The following is a 25,697-nucleotide window of genomic DNA, read 5'->3' on the forward strand; positions in this document are numbered from 1 at the left end:
TACATTTTGAGGAGTAATTTTCTACAACTTAGGCAATATTCAGAAAGAAATATTAAAATCTTAAAATTTCATTGTCTTAAAATGACTTAAATGAGTATTAGAAATACAAAAACAGGCATCCAGAACATTAAAAAAATGGGAAAACAAAATTAAATGTTATCATAGACCTACTTTGTTACCTGATTAAGTTTTTTTTGGTTTGGTCAATGTCAGCTGATAAAATATAAGAACAGACCGCATGTTTACTTCTGAATGAAAATCCAAAACAGTTTATAGAAAGACAAAAACAGGTTCTCTTTACCTCATTTTCACTAAAACCAATTATTCTATATGTAGTTTTTTCCCCCCTAGCTTACTCATCTCATTTTCCACTTCTAATTTACCTCTAAGTAATAATATAATGGAAAGATTTATATTTTTTCTCCATTCTCCCAATATTATTCTCATTTAACTATCTCTGGGAAAAATAAGTCTGACAGGTAGACTTTATAATGATTTTTCTCATTCAAAAATCATACTGTATTAAAGAACTATATTCTTCACTGTCTTTTAGTTAAAAGATTATCTCCAGGATTTTCCTTGGAGAAAAAAACTTTCTAACTACCCTATAATGATTTATCTTACCTAAAAGATAGAGAAACATTTATACAGTAACTGTATAATTATGGGTCAACCAGTAATTCAACCTCAGAGAAGTTCAACAAACCATTACAATCAGAAAGAGCAACTTAAGGTAAAAAGAAAAAAAACTGGTTTGAAAGAATTTTAAGTATTTTAATCTATTTCTTAGTAAGAGCTACGTGGATTCCATTCAGCTTAAGATACATGTAACAGGGCACTTACATTCTCATAGTAACCCGTTTGGAACACCAAATCATTATTCTAGCAAAATAAAACTATAAAAACCCTAATATACTATATAATTCTCTGACAGTGAAACGTTCCAGGGAGGGTTATTTACATACAGAAAACCTGATATTTGCTACAGATGCAATTCAGCTTCCACTAGTGTTATCTCAAAGACATGTCATTTTTAACCCTGTACTCCTTTAGACCAGAGTTTTTCCAGCGGGGCACTACTGACTTATGGGGCTAGGCAACCCTTTGTTGCGGGGGGCCGTCCCATGCAAAGCAGGTGATTCAGCCAAGTCCTTGGCCTCGACCACCTAATGCCAGTGGCATTCACCTTGGTGGGAAGGGTACAGATGTCTCCAGGCACTGCTAAACGTCTTCTGGGGGCTAATGCACCCCCTGTTGAGAACCACTGCTTTAGAGTATGTCACATTTCCTACCTTTTCACTCAATAGTTAATAAACTATTATGTATCTAAAATTCTGAAGGAAATACACAGACTAATAAAACAAACTTTTTAATTAAGGAAGGCTTAACTTAAGGCATCATACTGACATCTACTGGCTTGGTACTAGACCGTACATTTGACATATACTGCATTAGAAAAAAAAAAAAACCTCAAAATTAAAAGTAATATAGGTGCTATTCTGGGAAACTAGAACAGTTAATTGAAAGCAGTTAACATTAACATCAAAACTATGTGTTTTATGTAAAGCCTAACATATATAATAACAATGGCAATTAACAATTATTTTCTTAGTTTTTGATGTACTGTCGTTTAGATGAGTTAAATTTTTAATAAATGTTTTTAGAGACTGAAAATTGGAGAGGATTTTAGGACAAGTAACAAAAAAAAGTGTGGTCCAAAAAACTTGCAAATTTTAAGCAGAATCCTATTTTATGATTCATACTGAAATTTTTTTTTAAAATTTATTTTTGGCTGCATTGCATCTTCGTTGCTGCCCGCGGGCTTTCTCTAGTTGCGTTGAGCGGGGGGCTATTCTTCGTTGTGGTGCGCGGGCTTCTCATTGTGGTGGCTTCTCTTGTTGCCCAGCATGGGCTCTAGGCATGCGGGCTTCAGTAATTCTGGCTCGCAGGCTCTAGAGTGCAGGCTCAGTAGTTGTGGCACATGGGCTTAGTTGCTCTGCGGCCTGTGGGATCTTCCCGGACCAGGGCTCAAACCTGTCTCTCCAGCATTGGCAGGCGGATTCTTAACCACTGCACCACCAGGGAAGCCCCGTACTGAAATTTTAAAAGGCTAAATTTTTAAAAAAAAACTAGTAATGAGGGCTTCCCTGAGGGCGCAGCGGTTGAGAGTCCGCCTGCCGATGCAGGGGACACGGGTTCGGGCCCCGGTCCGGGAAGATCCCACATGCCCGTGAGCCATGGCCACTGAGCCTGCGCGTCCGGAGCCTGTGCTCCACAACGGGAGAGGCCACAACAGTGACAGGCCCGCGTACAGCAAAAAAAAACCAAAAAAAAACAAAAAAAACCCCTAGTAATGATAATTCTATAAATAAAATTACAACTGTCTAGGTTTTTAATAAAAGAGATTTGTAATTGAACACTACCGTCAATTAAACTGATGAACTTTATTGGGGTTAAAACTATAACAAAGTTCATCCTAAAACATTTTGCAATGCAAAATTATTTCACTCAAGGAGTGTTTAATAATTTGGATGCCAGGAATTACAAGCAATTTTCAAAAGCAAAGACTCTCACATTCATAAAACTTTATACATCATTTGAACTAACAGATATTTATACTACTAAATTCAAACATGCATCACTTTCAAACATTCTTGTATCATGATTTTATATATTACATTACTTATCAGCATTCTTCATCACTACATGTATTGTATCATACACTTGCACCATTCTCCTTGGATTTCTGATCTTTATCTTCATTCTTCACATTATCCTATAAAATACACAAAGGAAAAGTATATTTTATTAAATTCTCTTAAATGTAACTTTAAAAATAATAATCATTACTAAACAGAGATACTGCAGATAGCCCATTTCACCATCTATGGAAAATTGAACCGGGTGGGGGGAAGGGGAGAGTAGGAAAGAAATCTCTCAATTCTGTGCAGAATGACTTCTAGTATTTGAGAAAGCCATCTAAATCCTAAGAAATTAGAGGTTCTTAGGACTATATTACTAACAGCAGTATATTCCTTGCACTGTAGTTTTTCTTTTTCTTCTTCTTGTTCTCTGAGTGAGACCCAGGAGGTGGAAGGTCTCTCAATTACTGAAGTTAGTTTACAAGGGCACTGAGTTACTAGATATTTTTGAGACAAAGAGTACTAATAAATTAATTTTGATAGTGTCAAAAAGTTTCTCAACTCTGCCCAATAAATGGGTTTAAAAAAGAAGTGAATGGGGCTTCCCTGGTGGCGCAGTGGTTGAGAGTCTGCCTGCCAATACAGGGGACATGGGTTCGTGCCCCGGTCCAGGAAGATCCCACATGCCGCCGAGCGGCTGGGCCCATGAGCCATGGCCACTGAGCCTGCGTGTCCGGAGCCTGTGCTCCGCAATGGGAGAGGCCACAACAGTGAGAGGCCCGTGTACCACACACACACACACACACAAGAAGTGAATGGCTTTTCTTCCTCAAGTCCAAACTCAACCTCTGATTCTAAAAGAAATGCAAGTGAAACTTGCTTTTTAAGAAGTCTGCACACCAGGATTTCCCTGGTTGCGTAGTGGTTAGGAATCTGCCTGCTAATGCAGAGGACACAGGTTTGATACCCGGTCTGGGAAGATCCCACATGCCGCAGAGCATCTTAGCCCGTGCACAACTACTGAAGTCCATGTGCTGTAGGGCCTGCATGCTGCAACTACTGAGCCTGCGTGCTGCAACTACTGAACCCCGCATGCTGCAACTACTGAACCCTGCATGCATAGGGCCCATGCTCCGCAATAAGAGAAGCCACCACACTACAATGAAGAGTAGCCCCCACTCGCCACAACTAGAGAAAGCCCACACGCAGGAATGAAGACCCACTGCAGCCAAAAATAGATTAAAAAAAAAAGTCTGGACAAATAAATCATGTTGACATCTGAAGTAAGTTCTAGGAAAATACCATCTTTGGGGAATTGCTTTTGACTAATCTAATGAAGGACAGACTGCTATCACTATTTTCTGTTAGAAAAGCCACTAAGAGCTTAATAATATTAAATTTGCCAGAAATAGACTTTTTAGAAAAGGAATAAACTATGAAAATGTTGAAGGTACAAAACAGCTAACCTTCTTAAGAACAGTGTGGATCTCATCCATTACTGTGGATAAGTTTCTGATTGTCTTATTCAGCTGGTTTTCAAATTGCAAATTCATGTTTTCTGAAATCTTTAAGTTTTCTTGTAACTGACTAAGGTCCTTTTTAACGTCTCTGAGTTCACCAGAGAGGTTTTTGTTGGAATTCTCCAAATTTAATATGGTTTTTTCATCTTCATCTGTCAAAAAACAAAACAAAACAAAACCAAATTCACCATCTTACCCTTTAAAATTTCCAATTTAACTCTGAGGTTAAAAATACTTAAGCTAGGAGAATAAAAAGTGTATATAATTCTTTAAACTGGCCACAAGTGTCAATTTTAATAGTTATAAAACACACTGTAATAACTCATTTCATTTAAATTAAGTTTTACCTAGAGTATTACTTCTAAATCCAAGTTCCATTTTAAGATAATTGTACAGACTAGAGAAAGTAGCAGAAACTAATGAAGACTAAGTGGCACTAGGGGAGGATTAAAAGGATGCAACAGAACAACAATCGAATTTGAGAATGCACATGAAGATCTAAGATTAATTCTTATAAAGCTAAGCAATTTTATAACCTTTAACAGAAATGGTGAAAAGTAAACTTACATTATGTGTCTAGACTAAAACAAGGTATGGATATGCACAAGTATAGGTATGTATATACGTGTGTACACATATATATCCCAATAGAGTGTTAAAAGTACCTCATCTCCAATGCTTTTCCTTACCTGTCTTTTCTTCTAGTAACTGCAGCTTCTGTTCCACTTCAGCTCGTACTTTTTCACTCTTTTCCAATTTTTGCAAGAGGCTTCCTACATCAACCATTGCACCATTATACACAATAAGGCCAACGTTTTCTTCCATATCCTTTGATTCCTGTTTTACTATCGGTGTTGGAAGTAACAATCTGTTTCCTATAATATAAAAGATACCATATTCTTTTGGCCACGCCACACAGCATGTGGGATCTTAGTTCCCTGACCAGGGATTGAACCCGTGCCTCCTGCAGGGGAAGCACGGAGTCTTAACCACTGGACCGCCAGGGAAGTCCCTAAAAGATACCATATTTTATTACGTTATTTTCTTCTTTAATTAATAATATGGTTATAAAATGGCATGATCTTAAAATAATATACTCAAACCTAGCATATCTTCCTGCAATGCTTCAGATTCTTCATGATTTTCTTCATCTTTTGAGGTGTCCGTTAATTTTCGGTAAAAGCAAGATTCACGGAGTACTACTTTATTAAGAAGCTTCTTTACCTGTTATTTAAAAAGATGAAAATAAGTTTTTGATTCTCCTTGAACATCAGTGTTCTAATTTTCACATATGATAAACATCAATGGCATCTCAGGTATCCACTACCACTCAATTAGAGCACTTACACTTTTAACTGTCTCCTCTATAAACCTAAAATCAAATTATCACTTGAAAAAAATTGTTAAAAAAAAGTCTAACTGATAAAAACGTCAATACATAAAGTATACGTACAAACACGTTTATTAAAGCATAGCTTGTAATTCTAAAAATGAAAGCCATTTAGCAACTGGGACTAGTTAAGGCAATAAAGGCACATCTACACCATGGAATACTAGGCAGTAATAAAAAGAACAAAATGGGTTTCCATTTTCATGGTAGAATGCCCATGATATATTATTAAATGAAAAAAAGTTGTCCATCAGTATGTTTAGAATGATTTCATGTGTTGTTTATAAAACTGGAACTATCATATATATACACATATGAGTTGCTTACAAAAGGATCTAGAAGTTTATATATTAGGCCAAAGGAGTGGAACTAGAGGAAGAGACTTTTAACTTCTTTTACTTTATTTATTTCAGTATTGCTTAACTGTATTACTATAAGCCTGTATTGCTTTTTTTTTAATTTATTTATTTATTTTGCATCACCGGGTCTTAGTTGTGGCATGTGGGATCTAGTTCCCTGACCAGGGATCGAACCCGGGCCCCCTGCATTGGGAGCACAGAGTCTTAGCCACTGGACCACCAGGGAAGTCCCTGTATTGCTTTTATATTTCAAAAAGTCAAAGGTACTAAAAAGACAAAGTTACTTAAACATGCTTTTAATTTTAAATATTCACGAGATAGATTACCTGAGCCCGAGAAAGATGCAGTCCAAGAGTATAAAGTATTTCTTCCAAATCCTTTTCAAGAAGGTAACCACAATGGCTTTGATCAAAATAAACAAATGCCATTAATAGATCTCTGTTAATTGTGATCATCTGAGTCTTTTCTTTTTCCTAAAGAAAATGCAGAAGATACAGTACATAATTTTTACCCCTGATAAGTGAGAAAATTAGACTGTGTCCATATAATACCAAAAATCTGCAAACATCTTTACCTCATCTTAGCTAAAATGAATTGATCTGATTTATGTATAGAGAAGAAAGAAGTAAGACATACTGATTATCTGACAAAACCACAAATACCAAAATACAACCGACTGAATTCTGATGAGTGGTAATATATAGATATACAAGGATCAATAAAGTTCATCACTTAGTTATGTTTAATAAGTCTGGATTATGTAAGAAATGGAAATTATCATATTATAAAAAATACAGTATTATACAGAAATGTCACATCACTGTGTTGTACACATTAAACATAATAATGTATGTCAAACACACTTCCGTATTTAATACATACCTTATCTTTAGAGGGCCTCTCCTTGCAGTATCTGTTAATATCTCTTTTGTCATCTCGTTTGTTTATTTCTTCCTCATCCCGATCTATAAAATAAATACAACAGCAGCAAAAGACTCATTAATAGATAAAATTTCAACTACTGTACAGATTGAAAATACTTTTCTATTACTGATCAGTTTTCAAAAGATAAAATAACAAAGAAATATTATACGACTAAAAACAGTTTGGATTTTATAAGAAAATTATAAAGAATAAGAACAGGAAGAAATTTATAAAGAAACTACAGGGAAGAAAAAAATGGACTTTACTGATTCAAATACAAGGACTCAATTCAATAAATATTTGGGGGAATTAGTTCCCAAACATGAATGAATTTTATACAAAAAACTGAAACATAAATTTAAACAAAACAGGGCAGAGAATATTTACTACAAGATAAAAGGAAAAACAGCCAATATAGTAAAACTAACTGCAGATGGATTATTGCAAAATAAAACTACATATGAGAATTGAAATGTTCTTAATAAAGAAGACCTAACAGTATTAATACCCAGATTTGCTGACACTAATGTATGTGTCCTTTGATAAAAGATAGGAAATTTGGGCTTCCCTGGTGGCACAGTGGTTCAGAATCTGCCTGCCAATGCAGGGGACACGAGTTCGAGCCCTGGTCCAGGAAGATCCCACATGCCACGGAGCAACTAAGCCCATGTGCCACAACTACCGAGCCTGCGCTCTGGAGCCCACATGCCACAACCACTGAGCTCACGTGCCACAACTACTGAAGCCCACACGCCTAGAGCGTGTGCTCTGCAACAAGAAGCCACTGCAATGAGAAGCCCGCGCACCGCAAAGAGTAGCCCCTGCTCGCCGCAACTAGAGAAAGTCCGTGCACAGCAACGAAGACCCAGCGCAGCCAAAAATAAATAAAATAAATTTTAAAAAAAGATAGGAAATTCGATAAATTATTCTTAATAAATAAACAGAAAACTGACAAAAAGTAAACTCCTTTCTCTTACCTATCCATAAGCTACCCAGTTCCTGAAGACCTCAGCCATCGCCCTCAGGTCAAGCACCATTAACAGCTTGTTATTCAACTAATAATGAAGAATAAATCTGTTACGGGTTCAACTGTTATCCCCTAAAGTTCCAAAGCTGAGGTCCTAAGCCCCTAGTAGTTCAGAATGTTGCCTTATTTGGAGAAAGGGTCTATCTATACAGAGATAATCAAGTTAAAATGAGGTTATTAGAGTGAGCTCTAATACAATGACTGCTGTCTTTACAGAAACGGGAAATTTAGACAGACACATGCAGATAGAAGATGATGTGACAATACAGGGAAAAGATGGCCATCTACAAGAGCTGAGGAGAGCTGCTTGGAACAGACCCTCCCTCCCAGCCCTCAGAAGAAACCAACCCTGCTAACTCCTTCATCTCAGACTTGGCCTTCAGAACTGTGAAGACAGTAAATTTCTATTGTTTGAGTTAAACAGTTTGAAGTATCTTTCATGGTAGCCCTAGTGAACTAATACATCATCCTTTCATGAATTATATACAACTAAACAGCTTTTTTGTCGATATTTAATGATCTGTCAACAATTTTAAGAGAAATTTTGTTTCTAGAGGCTTCTGGATCTCTCAAATGGATCTCCATCAGAAAGCCCGAAGTAACAAAGGGTTTCTTGATAAAATAGGAGATACAGTAAACACTAGGAGTTAATTAGCCCTTGAAATATTACACAGCATAAATTTATAATATTTCACACTATATTCCCTTCTTCTTCTTTTTTTTTTTTTGTGGTACACGGGCCTCCCACTGTTGTGGCCTCTCCCATTGCGGAGCACAGGCTCCGGACGCGCAGGCTCAGCGGCCATGGCTCACGGGCCTAGCCGCTCCACGGCATGTGGGATCTTCCCGGACCGGGGCACGAACCCGTGTCCCCTGCATCAGCAGGCAGACTCTCAACCACTGCGCCACCAGGGAAGCCCTATATTCCCTTCTTGAACATCCACAACATACATAAGCAGCTAAGAAATTCTGTAGTAAAACATGCAGACCTTTGCTTAGCCCAAGTTTCCCAAATTTATTTGACCCCAGTATACTTTATTAACCTTAATACCTGTTAATATTTTGGAACACTCTGGGAAAGACTGCTTTAGGTGAGAAGTTGTACGCGAATAGTAACAATATAGAGAAAACTTTATATTAAATAGAATATACATGATAAAACACACATGAACCTTGATAACATTATGCTAAGTGAAAAGAAGCCAGTCACAAAAGATTGCATACTGCATGATTCTATTTATATATATGAAATGTCCAGAATATCTATAGAGATGGAAAGCTGACTAGTGCTTGCCTAGGGCTGAGGAGATGGGGGGGAAATGGGACTGACTGCTAATGAGTACAGGATTTCTTTTTGTGGAAATGAAAATGTTCTAAAATTGACTGATGGATATATTAAAAACCAGTGAGTTGGGACTTCCCTGGTGGTTCAGTGGCTAAGACTCCATGCTCCTGATACAGGGGGCTTGGGTTCAATCCCTGGTTAGGGAACTAGATCCCACATGCCGCAACTAAGAGTTCTCAAGCTGCAACTAAAAAGATCCTGCATGCTGCACTAAAAGATCCTGCATGCGGCAACGAAGACCCCACGTGCCACACCTAAGACCGGCGTACCACCCAAATACATATTAAAACAAAACAAAAACAAAAGAAACTGAGCTGTATACTTTTAAATGGGTGAACTGGTTGATATGTGAATTATATCTCAAGTTGTTATTAAAAAAAGGAAATAGACAAATGTTCTAAAACTGGATTGTAGTGATGGTTTCACAATTCTATGAAGTTACTAGGAATTATTAAATTGTTAAATTATTAAACTAAATTATATACACTTAAAATGGGTGAGTTTGTGATATGTGTTGGAACAGAAATAAACTGTTTTAAAGAAAGAGAGATAATATGTCCTTGGAACCTAACTATTTCATATATATATATAAACTACAGTACAGAGTGGTTCAGCTGCTTTATAGTTTTATTATCATGGGTAAATTGATTTAGTGCTAAGAGCCTCAGATTCCTCAGTTAAGAAATGATTAAGAAACCTCTCCTTTCATTTATTCACATTTTACAAACATGACCCAGCTTATTTTGAGTATTTAACTTGAAAGGTGTCACTTTTAAAATCATCTCCCCTGAAACCTATATTTTTAAAGTATTTTTTAAAAAATCCAGGGACTTCCCTGGTGGTCCAGTAGTTAAGATTCCACGCTCCCAGTGCAGGGGGCACGGGTTCCATCCCTGGTCGAGGAACTAAGATCCCACATGCCGCACAGCACGGCCGAAAAAACAATCCAAGTAATCCTTGCTCATCCTGGAACATGCTGTCTATGTCTACAAAAACCATTTGGTAATCTTTTTCCGCATCACTATCCTCTAACTTCTTTTTCAATGACTGCACAGAATTTAATTGCATGTCTATGTCAAAATGCATTTAAATAATTCCCTATTGTTGAATATTAAGACTGATTTTAGTTTTTTGTTTTATAAATAATTATGAAATAAATATTCGTGTTGGTATTTGAAAGGATATGGTTAATTAACATTTCCAAACTTCTGTCCAGTGAAGGTGCAACAATTTAAACTCACCCCAAGAGTGAAAGTAATCTTCTCTTTACCCCTGTTAAACTGATGTTACCTTTTATTAGAAACTTAAGTTTCATCAATTTGACAGGTAAAAATTAGACCCTCACTGTTATTTGCTCCTCTGATTACTAATAAGACTCAACACCATTTTAGACATTAACTGGCACTATATATACACACACACACAAATATATATATATATATTTTTTTTAACCACAAATTCTATTTTTCCATGAGGAAAAAAGTGGTCTTCTGGAAACCTGATTGGATAATGAGATGCAAAGTATGGGGAAAAATGATAACATAAGCAAGCATCAATTAGAAATACCAAGGAAACCAAAAAAAACCCAAAACTATAATCATACCACCCTACTTGGCTTTGCAGTTTACGGTATTAGTTCAACAAATATCTATTTAGAGCCTATTTGGATATTTAGGTTGTTCTAGGAACTTCCAATATATATCAGCAAAGAAAATAAAGAAAAATCTCTTTCTTATTAAGAGCTTATATTCAAGTGGAAAGAAGACAGACAATAAGTAAACTAAGTAAACAGTAGAGTAGACTAGGTTATAAGCGCTATAAGTAGAAGGGGATAAGGAGGCATCAGGAATGTGTACTTTGGTGGGGGTGGGGAGGAGACTGCAATTTTAAATAGGGTGCAGAGTAGACCTCCCTGAGAAAGCGATAGCTGAACAGAGACTGAAGGTGTTGAGGGAGTCAGCAAGGTGGGTCTCTAGGAGAGTGTGCAGGCAGAAGGAACTGCCAATGCAAAGGTCTTAACACAGGAACATATATAATGGGTTCAAGGAGGTCCCAGTGACTGAGGTGCAATGAACAAGTGCAAAGAGTTGTAAGAGACAAAATTAAAGACTTGATATGGTAGGGTCTTACAGGTCATTGTAAACACTGTGGCTTTTTTCATAGAGTGAAATGGAGAACAACTGTAAGAATTTGAACAAATAAATGACTTAAATTATACAAAGGTTATTCTGGCAACTGTAGTGAAAAGAGACTTTAGAGGAAGGAGATAGGCAGGGAAACCAGTATAAGGGGCTATTAAAATAATCCAGGCAAGAAACAACATGGGTTGGATTAAGGTTAGATCAGTGACGCTGCTGAGAAATGGTCTGATTCTGGTTATATTTTGAAGATAGAGGCAATATGACCTCCTGATAGACTGGAAATGGAATGTGACGAAAAGAGAAAGAGAGAGAGAGAGAGAGAGAGAGAGAGAGAGAGAGAGAGAGAGAGAGAGAGAGTCAAGGATGACTCCTAGATTTTAGCTTGAACAACTCTAAGGATGGGATTGCCATCAAAAGAGGTGGGGAAGGCAGAAGGTAGAGGATTTTTTTGTTTGTTTTCTTTATGGTGAAAAGGAAAAGCAGGAGTTCAGTTTTAGACATGTTTATCTTGAAATGTCAGATAACTTAAGTGGAGATGACAAACAGGCAGCTGATATAGAAGAATAAGAGAAGTCTGACTTGAGATATAAATTTGAGAACTGTCAGTACATGCAGATTGTACTTAAAGTTGGGAGAATGGAAGAGACCACCAACAAGGGAGTTATGTGGTAGAAAAGGAATAAAGAAGACAACTAAGGGATGAGAGCTAGGACATTCTGACATAAAATAATGAGAACACTGTTCAGTGATTTAACAAAAGCAGTGATAAAACAATACTGGGAGGATGGGGGAGAGAAAATGGGACTGTAAAAAAGGCTAATCTTGGTACTTCCCTGGTGGTGCTGCAGTTAAGAATCCTCCTGCCAACGTGGGGAGATGGGTTTGAGCCCTGGTCCGGGAAGATCCCACATGCCTCAGAGCAGCTAAGCCAGTGTGTCACAACTACTGAGCCTGCGCTCTAGAGCCCTCGAGCCACAACTACTGAGCCCACGTGCTGCAACTACTGAAGCCCACGTGCCTAGAGCCCACACTCCACAAAGTGGGAAGCCACCACAATGAGAAGCCCATGCACCACAATGAAGAGTAGCCCCTCTCACCGCAACTAGAGAAAGCCTACGCGCAGCAACGAAGAACCAACACAGCCAAAAAAACCGAAAAAAGGGCTAATCTTCATTGAGCAGAGCAGGTAATGAAGATAAAATAAATACTGATATATGCATATTATATCACTGCTACTGAATTATTAGAACAATTAAGACTACACATTAGATGGCATCAATAGATGGTGTATGACATTATTGTTAATTTTCTTAGGGGTGATTATGGAATTGTGATTAAGAGAATGTATTTTCTTAGGCAAGTTGAATTCCTACTTTCAAATGGATGAGAAACATACACATGCAAACACACAGACAACACAAATAAGATAAAATATTAACTACTGAATCAACTGTGGGATATAGGGTATTCAATGCACTATTCTCTCAACTTCTTTTATGTCTGAATATTTTCATCAATTAGAAGAAAAATAAAATGCTGCCGTAGAAAGAAAAAATGTAGAGGCAAACCAAAAACACCTTAAGTAGTAATAATCCTCAAAGATATGTACTACCAAAACAAAAAAACTCTTATGATTTTGTCACCTCAAAAAAAAATTTGGGGGAGTTCCCTGGTGGCACAGTGGTTGAGAGTCCGCCTGCCGATGCAGGGGACACAGGTTCGTGCCCCGGTCTGGGAAGATCCTGCATGCCACAGAGCGGCTGGGCCCGTGAGCCATGGCCGCTGAGTCTGCGCGTCTGGAGCCTGTGCTCCGCAGCAGGAGAGGCCACAGCAGTGAGAGGCCCGTGTACCGCAAAAAAAAAAAAAATTTTTTTGTTAAAAAGTCCCTGGGCTTCCCTAGTGGCACAGTGGTTGAGAATCTGCCTGCCAATGCAGGAAACACGGGTTCGAGCCCTGGTCTGGGAGGATCCCACATGCCACGGAGCAACTAGGCCCGTGAGCCACAACTACTGAGCCTGCGCATCTGGAACTTGTGCTCCACAACAAGAGAGGCTGCGACAGTGAGAGGCCCGCGCACCGCGATGAAGAGTGGCCCCGGCTCGCCGCAACTAGAGAAAGCACACGTACAGAAATGAAGACCCAACACAGCCATAAATAAATAAATAAATAATAAAAAAAAAAGTCCCAAATCTACATGGAAACTGACAGGTACTCAGTGGTACTCCATAAGTACTTTAGGGCTGGCATCTATGACTTGTAAAGTATTTTGAGTATCATTACTACTGGTAAGTTTGTTATTTAAAACATGGGTGATAGGTATACAGGTGCTTATTATTATTAGTCTTTAAACTCTATATGCTATATGTACTCTTTTGCTTGTATGACAGTCTTCATAATTAATTAGTTTTCTGAAGAAGATTATATTCTATGAAACAAGGAAGACTATTATACCTTTTCATGACACATTTTAACACCACGTTTGGGAAATTTTTTTTCCCTCAAGTTGAGTTACCATTAATTATATATGGAACATATGACAGTTAAAAATAACATTTCTTAAAACAATCCTCTCACCTAAAAATTAGTAAAACAATACTTAACATATTTTCACTAGAGAATATTTTACTGTTTCTAGTCTAAAAAATAATTATAGATTTCAGTGATACAAAGTCCCCAAACAAAAATTGTATTTTTCATCCTAAGGGAAAATAAATTGGAATCATACCATCTTCTTCATCCTCAGCTTCTTCTGCTTCCATTGGATCATATTCATCTTGATTATTATCTTCTTCAGTTTCATCATCATCTTTAGAATCATCTTTTCTTTTATCTTCTTTCTGTAATTTAAAATGTCTTAAAATTAAGCAAGATCTCACCAAACATCAAATGACTAAAAGAAAAACATTAAATTGACTAAATTTACTTGAAATAGTATCACATTATAAATATCTTGTAACAATAATATACTTTAAGAATAAACTACCATTCACAATGTACATAAATCAAACCATCATGCTATATACCTTAAAGAATAAAGTACCAGAAAACTAGTTATAGATGCTTATATAGGCTTAATTCAAAGACTTAAATTTCTAATAATACACTAAAAGTTTTTAGTTTGCCCTTTACATTTTACTATTCTGATGGAATTCATTGTTATGTGTTACACTCCAGAAGACTAATTAGAAACTAAACCCGGTTGCTGGTCCTGGAAATATTTACAGACCTTCCTTTCATCTCTATCTTCTTTTTTATCTTTATCATCGCCTGATTTTCTCCTTTTGGGTTTTGGCTCCTCAGTTTCATCATCTCTTTCTTCTTTTTTATCTTTTCTCTCATCTTTTTTGCTTTTCTTTTCCTTTTCTTTTTTATCCTCTTTCTCAGGAAGAGACAATAATGATTTGTATATTCTGACGCCAAAATCTCTTTGAAGCATTTCATTGAAAAGCTCTGCAAATAATGAAACCTATAAAAACACAAACAGTAACCCAGCCAACTTTAATAGAAATATTGAACAAATCCAGCAAATCAGTAATTTATCAAATGATAATCTGTCACATCTGACAATTAATGTGCAGTAACAATAAAATTATAATAATTGATGTCAATGATGCTGAGTAGCCTCAAAATCCTCAAAAACTCTCCTGAAGATATAAATACTATGTTTGGTATACTTTGGGCCAAATATTACAAAAAATAATAACTGCATTACTTTATCATATACATTTATCATGAGGTGTACTCAACAAGTTTTTATGAAATGCCTACTATGTACCAGGGACTGTTCCTGGCACTGGGGATACAGCAGTGAAGAAAGCAGATAAAAATCCCAACTCTCATAAGCTAACAATCTAGTGGGACAAAGTGTGGAATAATCAAATCAACATTGAATTATAAGAAAAACAAGCAGGATAAGAGCACAGAGAGTAACAAGGGAGTGTAGCCAGAGATGGCCTTTTTGATCAAGTGACGTTTGAAAAGTGATGTGAGGGCAGCAAGGGGAATGAGCCATTAAATAGATACCCAGAAGAGCATTACATGCAGGGGAAACCAAATCAAACTCTTGAGTAGGGAGTAAGCATTATTACTATGCAAGGATCCAGGGATAATTAGCTTTAATATATTCATGAACCTAAAATTATATACTAAATATCCTATGTAAATATATCTTTTTTTCTTTCTTTCTTTTGGCCATGCCGCATGGTTTGTAGGATATCTTAACTCCCCGACCAGGGATTGAACCTGGACCCAGGCAGTGAAAGCACTGAGTCCTAACCACTGGACTGCCAGGGAATTCCCTATGTAAATATATCTAAGGAAATTGCATTCAACAGATTAAAAGGGTCTAGAACTTGAAATAGTTACAACAGTTCTAAAATATGTAATTTTGGGCAATGTGTTCAGTATAATTGGTAAAACACTTCAATCAGACTATTTTCCTGATCAGAAAGAAATATACAATGTATTAAAACTATAATTGATCTTACAATCTATTTTTCTTTCATTCATGCCATCCTTATACATTTTAAATAAAAAGAAATCTATTATCAGTAAAATGACCATTAAGATGTTGAGAATTCTTTTCTCTTAATCATTAATGTAAAAATTAAATAAAATCTCCATTTGTGTAAGTAAATAGCAAGAGTCACATATTTTTCTTAGACTTTTCTATCTCTATTACTCAAATAAAAAGCAATTAAGGGACTTCCTTGGTGGTGCAGTGGTTAAGAATCCACCTGCCAATGCAGGGGACAAGGGTTCGATCCCAGGTCCGGGAAGATCCCACATGCCGCGGAGCAACCAAGCCTGTGCACCACAACTACTGAGCCTGCGCTCTAGAGCCCGCAAGCCACAACTACTGAGCTCACGTGCCACAACTACTGAAGCCCGTGCGCCTAGAGCCTGTGCTCCGCAACAAGAGAAGCCCCCGCTCGCCACAACTAGAGAAAGCCCATGTGCACCAATGAAAACCCAATGCAGCCAAAAATAAATAAATAATCAAAAAACAAACAAACAAAAAAGCAATTAAAACGTGTTAGCTTGGAAGAAACCTAGAGAAGTAACTAGAAGATAAGTATTAATTCTACATCTCTTTTCATCTACAAGCAGTGAAAGACAAAGATACACCTAGCATTAAAATTAAATCAGTCAAAAATTTATTTATTATTGATATACAGTTTTTCTTAGTAATAATTTCTTTTAAATTCATATACCAAAATGACTTACATTCTAATGATAGATTAAAAGGAAACTAACCAAGGGGGTATGTTAGGTGGAGAGGAAGAAAAATAAAGGATCATTCTGCTAGCAGAGGGCTGTTCCTAAATCACCTTGTTTCCACTGAACAGCATTAATTTGGCATCCTCTTACAGCATCCGTTAGGTATACAGTATATACTTTTTAAGCAGTAATACCAAAGACTATTTTTGTTCATTTATTTACTTCTTGAATGATTACTACATGATAGGCACTGTTAAGAGTTAAATTTATGGCAATTGGTAATAAAAATAAAATCACATTGTATATAATGTTTAAGGTCACTGGCTTACCGGAATTATCAATGTTTCAAAAAATATAAATATGTTAATATTGTAACATAGTTTATTCCAAGACCAATAAACATGAATTTCATGTTTATTAATTGCCTCAGTAGTCCTCTGTATTTGTTTGCAAATGTCTCTAGTCTAAGCACTTCATTTTTATCTTACCAATGCCTCCTGGGTCAAGTAGGTATGATTGATTTTTACAATATAATTTATCAAATAACACAATGTGAGACATGTTGATAAGATACAATAATTGAACACAATTATAATTTTGTACAGGCTATTTACAAAACTGATATTTGGGGATATTTTACATTGTTTTGTTTAAAGAATGAAGCAATCACTTACTTAGGGATGAAAGTGCATTTCAACTGTTTTGAAAAATGACATGAACTGTTTGTTGTAAAGCTATTCTAAAGTAATGGTACAAAGAAACAGATTCATGTTGAAAATATAAACATCAATTATTTTATCTTACACCTAAATCAATCACAAGTAAAAGTTTCAATCCCACTAAATGGTATTTTAATTCTAGAGTAAATAATAAAGTGCTACCACATTCCCAAGAGAAGCAATTAGAGATTATTGTATCGTATGTCTCCCAATATCCTGATAAAAGAACACACCACTACACCACTACCTGTGATGTAGTCTTGGGAAAAAAAATAATTGAACCTGAACTGGATTGAGACTTTAGGTCCAAATATCAATTTATGGGAAATAGAGAGGCCAGAAGAACATTTAAACCATATCACAGGAATGCAATAAGCAAAAGTGAGTCTGTAGCGAACATCATCTGGTTGTTCTTTCCCCAAAAAATACACTGTAAGGAAAATACAAAAACAGTGAAAGAGGCACTCAAAAGAGATTTAAGAGCTATATTAACCAACGTGTGAACTTTATTTGGATCCCAATTCAAACTTAAAACATTACCTCAAATGAATGTTCTTTATTATCCTCTAATCTGTAGTCCAAAAGAACACTCAAAGACATGATGCTACAATCAAACTTGCCACTTTTTGCAGCCCAGTTTGGATGTACAACAATGGCTGGCTCATCAGGCAAAATATATCTTCTTTCCCGACGTTGGCGTTCTAGTTCCTCTTGACGTTTTCTTTCTTCTTCCTACATATTTGAAATTTTAAGTAATGGTTAAACCTGCATGTACAGTATGTATACATACCAAATGTATACCATATGTAAAGAAAAAGGGCAAATTTCTATGACTCCTTACGATGATAATACCAACCTTAAGGGCTAAGAAGGGAGCAAAGTTCAAATTTAATAAAGAGGACAGCAGCTTTTATGGCTCCTAATTCTCTTTCTTTTCAATTTCCCAGCATAAGAAATTGCCTTCTAAAGAGGAAAAAACCTGACAAACCTATATTAACATCATATAAATCAGGAGATTCTGGGAAAACAGTGGTGGTAACATAGTTTGTGGGTCTACCTGAATCCTCACATTTAAAAAGAGACAGAATAATCTAGATAGCAAAACCAAAATCCATGTATATGCACAACAAAACGAGGTGATAAGGTATCCCCACAAACCCCAATATACAAGTGAGCAGACCCCAACATCTATGTGTTACTGACATCTGTGTGTGTGGGGAAGCAGAAGGAAGCAACGAGGTTGCCTGTTGGATCCAAGAACAGGAAAACCATAAAATAATCAGGCAATGGAAAGCACAGCAGGTAAATTTAAGAATAGCAGCTAAAAATAGGAATAGGTGAGTAAGGGTATACAAGGGGTCAGTGTTAAGATCTAAAAGGGCCCAGACATTCTAGCCCTACCTATGAACTTGCAAAGCTGATTTACCAGGGCATCCTTCCAGCACAGGGCCCCACAACGAGGAGAAACTTCTGAGAACAAAATCAATAGTGAGCCGGACAGGGACAACAGAGACAAGGGAGGAGAAGGTCCAGATAAAAAGTGATAGAGGGCAATAAAGATCGAAATCTCAGCAAGCCACCATATTTTTTGACAGAACAAGAAAATAACAGAACACAGGGCTCTGTGAAGTTAGAAAAGCTATCTGAAGCAATCTCCTAATAAACTTTAGGCAAACTACATTCACATAAACACGAGCAGTAGAAAAGTACTGAGGTCAAATCCCAAAGTTATTATTAGAAAAAAAAAAGAACAAGGAGCAGAATCACATCTCTGGCAGACAATGAAAGTGGGCCAGAAAGCCATGGCCAAAAGGCAGATAAAAATCTTAACTTACTATTTTAAAGTGTGCTAAAAGACATTAAGAAAATGTTACAGGGACTTCCCTGGTGGCAAAGTGGTTAAGACCCTGTGCTCCCAATGAAGGGGGCCTGCATTTGATCCCTGGTAAGGGAACTAGATCCCACATGCAGGCCACAACTAAGAGTTCACATGCCACAACTAAGGAGCCGGCGAGCCGCAACTAAGGAGCCTGCCTGCCACAATTAAGAACTGACACAACCAAATAAATAAATATTAAAAAAAGGAAAAGAAAATGTTACAAGATATGAAAGAACAACATGAATAAGAATTTTAGAAGTAGAAAATGAGGTGACAGGGACTTCCCTGGTGGTCCAGTGGTTATGACTTTGCCTTCCAATGCAGGGAGTTCAGGTTTGATGCCTGGTCAGGGAGCTAAGATCCCACATGCCTTGCAGCCAAAAAACCAAAACATCAAAAAAAAAAAAAAAAAAAAACAGAAGCAATATTATAATAAATTCAATAAAGACTTTAAAAATGGTCCAGGGCTTCCCTGGTGGTGCAGTGGTTAAGAATCCGCCTGCCAATGCAGGGGACACGGGTTCGAGCCCTGGTCCGGGAAGATCGCACATGCCGCGGAGCAACTAAGCCCGTACGCCACAACTACTGAGCCTGCACTCTAGAGCCTGCGAGCCACAACTACTGAGCCCGCACGCCTAGAGCCTGTGCTCCACAACAAGCCCCCGCTCGCCGCAACTAGAGAAAGCCCGTGCGCAGCAACGAAGACCCAATGCAGCCATAAATAAATAAATATATACATTAAAAAAAAAAAAAGGGTCCATATCTAAAAAAAACAAAAAGAAAATGAGGTGACAGAATTTAGGGAACAATCAGAAAAGATAGTTTCAGAAATTTAAAAATAAACTAGAAGGAATAAAAAAGAAAATAAACTCAAGAGATAATGCCTTAAAAGAACAGAAGGTAGTGTGGAAATCTTAAAAATCAAAAAGAAATGAAAAGTATTCAAGAAAAAGTAACCAATGTTGAGGAAGCAAAAAAGGTCAATACAAGACATCAGAATTCCTTAAAGAAAACAAAAGCAAGGGAACAAAACAAATAAAAAACTATTACTGTGGGAGGGAAGGAGACGCAAGAGGGAAGAGATATGGGAACATATGTATATGTATAAATGATTCACTTTGTTATAAAGCAGAAACTAGCACACCATTGTAAAGCAATTATATTCCAATAAAGATGTAAAAAAAACCCAAAAAAACGATTACTGGACTTCCCTGGTAGCACAGTGGGTAAGAATCCGCCTGCCAATGCAGGGGACATGGGTTACAGCCCTGTTCCAGGAAGATCTCACATGCCGCGGAGCAACTAAGCCCGTGTGCCACAACTACTGAGCCTGCACTCTAGAGCCCACGAGCCACAGCTACCAAGCCCGTGTGCCACAACTACTGAAGCCTGTGCACCTAGAGCCCGTGCTCCGCAACAAGAGAAGCCACCGCAATGAGAGGCCCGCGCACCGCAATAAGAGTAGCCCCTGCTCACTGCAACTAGAGAAGGCCCTCAAGCAGCAACGAAGACCCAACACAGCCAAAAAAAAGAAATAAAATAAAAACAAACAGGTAACCACCTGAAGATGGCAGGGAATCAATGAATTTTCATGAAAGCTGGATAAACAAACAAACAAAAATAGTGCTTGATTTAGCAGCACACACACACACAAATATTTTTTGGCCGCACCATGTGGTATGTGGGATCTTAGTTCCCCAACCAGGGATTGAACCCATGCCCCCTGCAGTGGAAGCACAGAGTCTTAACCACTGGACCACCAAGGAAGTCCTAATATTCTGTATTTTAAAAAGAAAGAAAGAGAAGAATCAAGTATTGATCCTGCCTTCTTCTATATGAATTTACCAAAAGGCAAACCTGTACCACCTGGGTAACCAAACAGCAGATGAGGGGAATAGGTGAACACAGAATAAGAATTATGATATCACCATTTTTGAACCCCAATAAATCAATGGATCTAGGATTTGAGCACCAAAGGCCACTAACATCAAAAAGTGAAAATCAACTCTTTGCCTTCTTTTTCTGCTCTTCCTGTCCTGAACAATTCAGTTCTAAAGCAATTCCTACAAGCAAAGCAGGTGTCTATACCGGGGATGGAGGCTGTGAGGAAGGAGTGCTACAATGGCCCAGAGCAGATGAGCTGCCCAGTTACCAGGAATTGAAACCCAAATGAAGCAAGGAGGGTATCCATACAGAGAAAGCACAGGGCAGGGAATGAGAGCAGAGTGAGGATATTCAAATTGGAGAGGGAGTGTGATGGACAACTGAGAAAGTAAGCAAATATATTAAGTATAATAGAAGGTATGTTTCTCATTATTGGAGAAAGGAGTTAAGATACATGGAAAGAGAGAAAACCAGAATGAACTCTGTGATGCTGGAGTAGAATTGGAGATATTAGTACAAACTTATGACTTTATTGTAGTAAATATGATGTACCATCCTTCACTGAAAGATACCAGGACTTGCTGGGGAAATGGCTGATTTCAGTAATAGGGCAGGGATAGTACACGGTGAGACTAAAACACTGTATTGTGCTGCAAAATAAGAAAGTTCTCAGAAAATGACAAGAACATTTCCAAGAACACAGAAGACAACTTGAAAGGCCTCCTGCTGGCCAACTCTGAGACAATTTCACTATAAAAATAAATATAACTTATATAGTAAAATAAGAAATCATGCATCTCTTCAGAACAAGGTAATTTTCCTACATAATTACAAAATCATTATCACATCCAAGAAATTTAACAGTTCCTCATTATCTAATATCACATCCATAATCAAATTTCTCCAATTACCCCAAAAATACTCCTTATGGCTTTTTCCCCCTCTATCCGGGATCCAGTCAAGTTTCGCTCAGTGCATTCAGTTGTCATGTCTTGTTAACCTTCTGTAATCTAAACCATTTTTCTTCCTTCATTACATGGACATTTTTTGAAAGTTCAGACAAGCTGCTTTGTAGAATTTCGTACATTCTAAATTTATATGTTTTCTTACAATTAGATTAAGGTAAAACATTTTCGGCAGGAATACTTCATAAATAATGACGTATACTTCACAATGCATTCCATCGGGAAACACATAATGTCAGTTTATCCAATTACTGGTGTTGTAACACACTTCTGTTATCCCCATGTTTCAAATTCAGAAAACATCCATAAGTTACTCTTCTGGGCATAAGACTGAGGCATAAATGGGAGTGAATAAACAGCCTCTGAGTCTTAAGGACTGAAATGCAATCAAACGCACAGCTTTAAAGCAGCACAATTCTCACAGAAGCACTTCACTAGAACTCCATCTCTGAACTTCGTGGCTTTGTCCACCAAATTTCATTGCATTTTTTATATCTAAAACATTATTATTCATTTTTAAGAGGGAGGAATAAAATACGTGACTTGGAAATCACTCAACTGTGTCTCAAGTGGAGAATGAATAAACAAACTGTGATACACTGATACTATGAATACTATTCAGAAATGTAAAGGAACAAACTATAGAAACACAATAAAATGGGTGAATCTCTAATGCGTCATGCTAAGTTAAAGAGGTCAGACTAAAAAGGTTATGTAATTCCATTTACATGATATATTGGAAAAGGCAAACTACAGGAAAACACATCAGTGGCTTCCAGCGGCTGAAGGGGTGGGAGAAGAAAATGCTTACAAAGGGGTACAGGGTATTTTTAGGAGTATATACCTCTTTATCATCTTCAGATTTCCTATCATCCTCCTCTTCCTCTTCTTTCTCAGATTTCTCTAATTCCTTTTGTTCTTCTTTTTGCTCTTCTACTTTAAGCTGTTTTGTCAATCGGGCTATTAACTGGGATTTTAACCCTTTGGAACTAAGAGCTCGACTTTCTAATTCTTTTCGGAGATCATTTACCTAAATATACACACCATAAAAACACAGAAAAAGAAAACAGGATAGTGAAATAGGGAACTGCAATGATCTTCTGTATGGTTTTTTTTTAAATTTTGGTGAAAGGGACAGTTGTACAGCTCATAAAAAGGTTTGTGAAAATGCAAACCGACAGAGTATTTTTTGAAAATAATTTGCAACATGTTTTAAGATGCTTTGAAGAAGTTAATGCTCTTTGACCCAGAAATTCTAATTTCTGGGAATTTACCCTAAGGAAATAACCTAAACACAAGAAAGAAACTTTTTATATGGATACATTCCTTGTCATAATCCCTTCCTCCAAAAAAGTGAAGAATCTAAATATCCAATAAAAGGGTAATACCAAAGAAAAAAAAGCAGTACATCAACTAAATGGAACAGTATAGAACATTTAAAAATAATTACATGTGAAACTCTATTATTAATTGAAAAGGAGACAGCAACTTTTTTACGCAACATGATTAGAACCAAACAACCAACCAACCAGCTTGTACCCAGAAAATATAATGGAAAATAATACATAGAATTTTTTTTAACATCTTTATTGGAGTATAATTGCTTTACAATGGTGTGTTAGTTTCTGCTTTATAACAAAGTGAATCAGTTATACATATACATATGTTCCCATATCTCTTCCCTCTTGTGTCTCCCTCCCTCCCACCCTCCCTATCCCACCCCTCCAGGCGGTCACAAAGCACCGAGCTGATCTCTCTGTGCTAAGGGGGTGCTTCCCACTAGCTATCTACCTTACGTTTGGTAGTGTATATATGTCCATGCCTCTCTCTCGCTTTGTCACACCTTACCCTTCCCCCTCCCCATATCCTGAAGTCCATTCTCTAGTAGGTCTAGTAGGACACAGTCTTTATTCCTGTCTTACCCCTAGGTTCTTCATGACAGTTTTGTTTTTTCTTAAATTCCATATATAAATGCATAGAATTTTAAAGAAAAGCTGTGTTTGAATGAAAGGCTTGAGAAATTTTTTTTCTTCAATTTTTTATGCATACACCAATTTTTAAAATAAGCATGCCTTATATTTATAATCAAAAGTAATACAAGTTTTCATCAAAAAACCTACAAACAGTAAATGCTGGAGAGGGTGTGAAGAAAAGGGAACCCTCTCGCATTGTGGGTGGGAATGTAAATTGATACAGCCACTATGGAGAACAGTATGGAGGTTCCTTAAAAAACTAAAAACAGAACTACCATATGACCCAGCAATCCCACTACTGGGCATATACCCTGAGAAAACCGTAATTCAAAAGAAGTCATGTACCACAATGTTCACTGCAGCAGTATTTACAATACCCAGTACATGGAAGCAAACTAAGTGTCCATCGACAGATGAATGGATAAAGAAGATGTGGCACATATATATATAATGGAATATTATACAGCCATAAAAAGAAACAAAATTGAGTTATTTGTAGTGAGGTGGATGGACCTAGAGTCTGTCACACAGAGTGAAGTAAGTCAGAAAGAGAAAAACAAATACCGTACGCTAACACATATATATGGAATCTAAAAAAAAAGATTCTGATGAACCTAGGGGCAGGACAGCAATAAAGATGCAGACGTAGAGAATGGACTTGAGGACATGGGGAGGGAGAAGGGTAAGCTGGGACGAAGTGAGAGTAGCATTGACATATATACACTACCAAATGTAAAATAGACAGCTAGTGGGAAGCAGCTGCATTGCATGGGGAGATCAATTCGGTGCTTTGTGACCACCTAGAGGGGTGGGATAGGTAGATCCAAGAGGGAGGGGATATTGGGATATATGTATATGTATAACTGATTCACTTTGTTATACAGCAGAAACTAACACAACATTGTAAAGCAATTATACTCCAACAAAGATGTTAAAAAAGAAAAAAAAATTTCTCGCGATAATATGGGTAATTTGTCATCTTGTTTACTAAAATTTTTCTTTATTAAGGGAGAGATACTGAAAATCATCCCAATTTTATTGGAAATGTGCTTTACAAATAATAAATGTCTATTCATAAAAAGAAGAAAAGGAATACAAACTTTAAAATAAGAAACAATAGCAGAGCCATCAGTTTGACAAAAAGTCCTTGGAGTGCAGGCTTAATCTAACTTTCTGAATCTATAGCACTCTATATGAAACCTGATGTTGAGGGAAAATAACTTGGCATAGGGTAAGAAGAGCACATTCTTATGATACACATTCTCTACTAAAAAAGCAATGTTGGGCTTCCCTGGTGGCGCAGTGGTTGACAGTCCGCCTGCCGATGCAGGGGACACGGGTTCGTGCCCGGGTCCAGGAAGATCCCACATGCCGCGGAGCGGCTGGGCCCGTGAGCCATGGCCGCTGAGCCTGCGCGTCCGGAGCCTGTGCTCCGAAACGGGAGAGGCCACAACAGTGAGAGGCCCGCGTACCGCAAAAAACAAACAAACAAACAAACAAAGCAATGCTGGTTTAAAAACCAGACTTTCATAAAAAAGAAAAAAACCTGTATTTTGCTGAGGACAGAAGTTAATAAAAAGGTCAGCTTTTATGTGTTAAACAGGAAGTTGCAAAAGCAAGCCAGCTTCTGATCTTCTGATCTATGTAGAATTTATGTACGTAGAATCTATGGATCTACATTCACAATATAGGCCCAGAGATGCAAAACT

The 25,697-nt window shown here is 37.2% G+C and overlaps 1 protein-coding gene across 3 annotated transcripts in view; it reads right to left on the bottom strand.

Annotated features, from left to right (window-relative positions):
- Window positions 1–2,124: 2,124 nt before the first annotated feature.
- The window catches only part of CCAR1 (cell division cycle and apoptosis regulator 1), a 53,726-nt gene continuing 30,153 nt past the window's right edge, over window positions 2,125–25,697 (bottom strand). For all 3 annotated transcript variants that reach the window (XM_067710747.1, XM_067710746.1, XM_067710748.1), the window contains exons 16-25: window positions 22,860–23,045; window positions 17,828–18,019; window positions 14,575–14,814; window positions 14,074–14,185; window positions 6,794–6,876; window positions 6,238–6,384; window positions 5,266–5,386; window positions 4,852–5,037; window positions 4,109–4,314; window positions 2,125–2,776 (exon numbers count right to left, since the gene is read on the bottom strand). In XM_067710747.1, the coding sequence (XP_067566848.1) occupies window positions 2,717–2,776; window positions 4,109–4,314; window positions 4,852–5,037; window positions 5,266–5,386; window positions 6,238–6,384; window positions 6,794–6,876; window positions 14,074–14,185; window positions 14,575–14,814; window positions 17,828–18,019; window positions 22,860–23,045 (1,533 nt within the window). In that variant the 3' untranslated portion in view covers window positions 2,125–2,716. The remainder of the gene's footprint in view (window positions 2,777–4,108; window positions 4,315–4,851; window positions 5,038–5,265; window positions 5,387–6,237; window positions 6,385–6,793; window positions 6,877–14,073; window positions 14,186–14,574; window positions 14,815–17,827; window positions 18,020–22,859; window positions 23,046–25,697) is intronic.

Source organism: Pseudorca crassidens, chromosome 16 (assembly GCF_039906515.1).
Source record: "Pseudorca crassidens isolate mPseCra1 chromosome 16, mPseCra1.hap1, whole genome shotgun sequence".
Lineage (NCBI taxonomy): Eukaryota > Metazoa > Chordata > Mammalia > Artiodactyla > Delphinidae > Pseudorca > Pseudorca crassidens.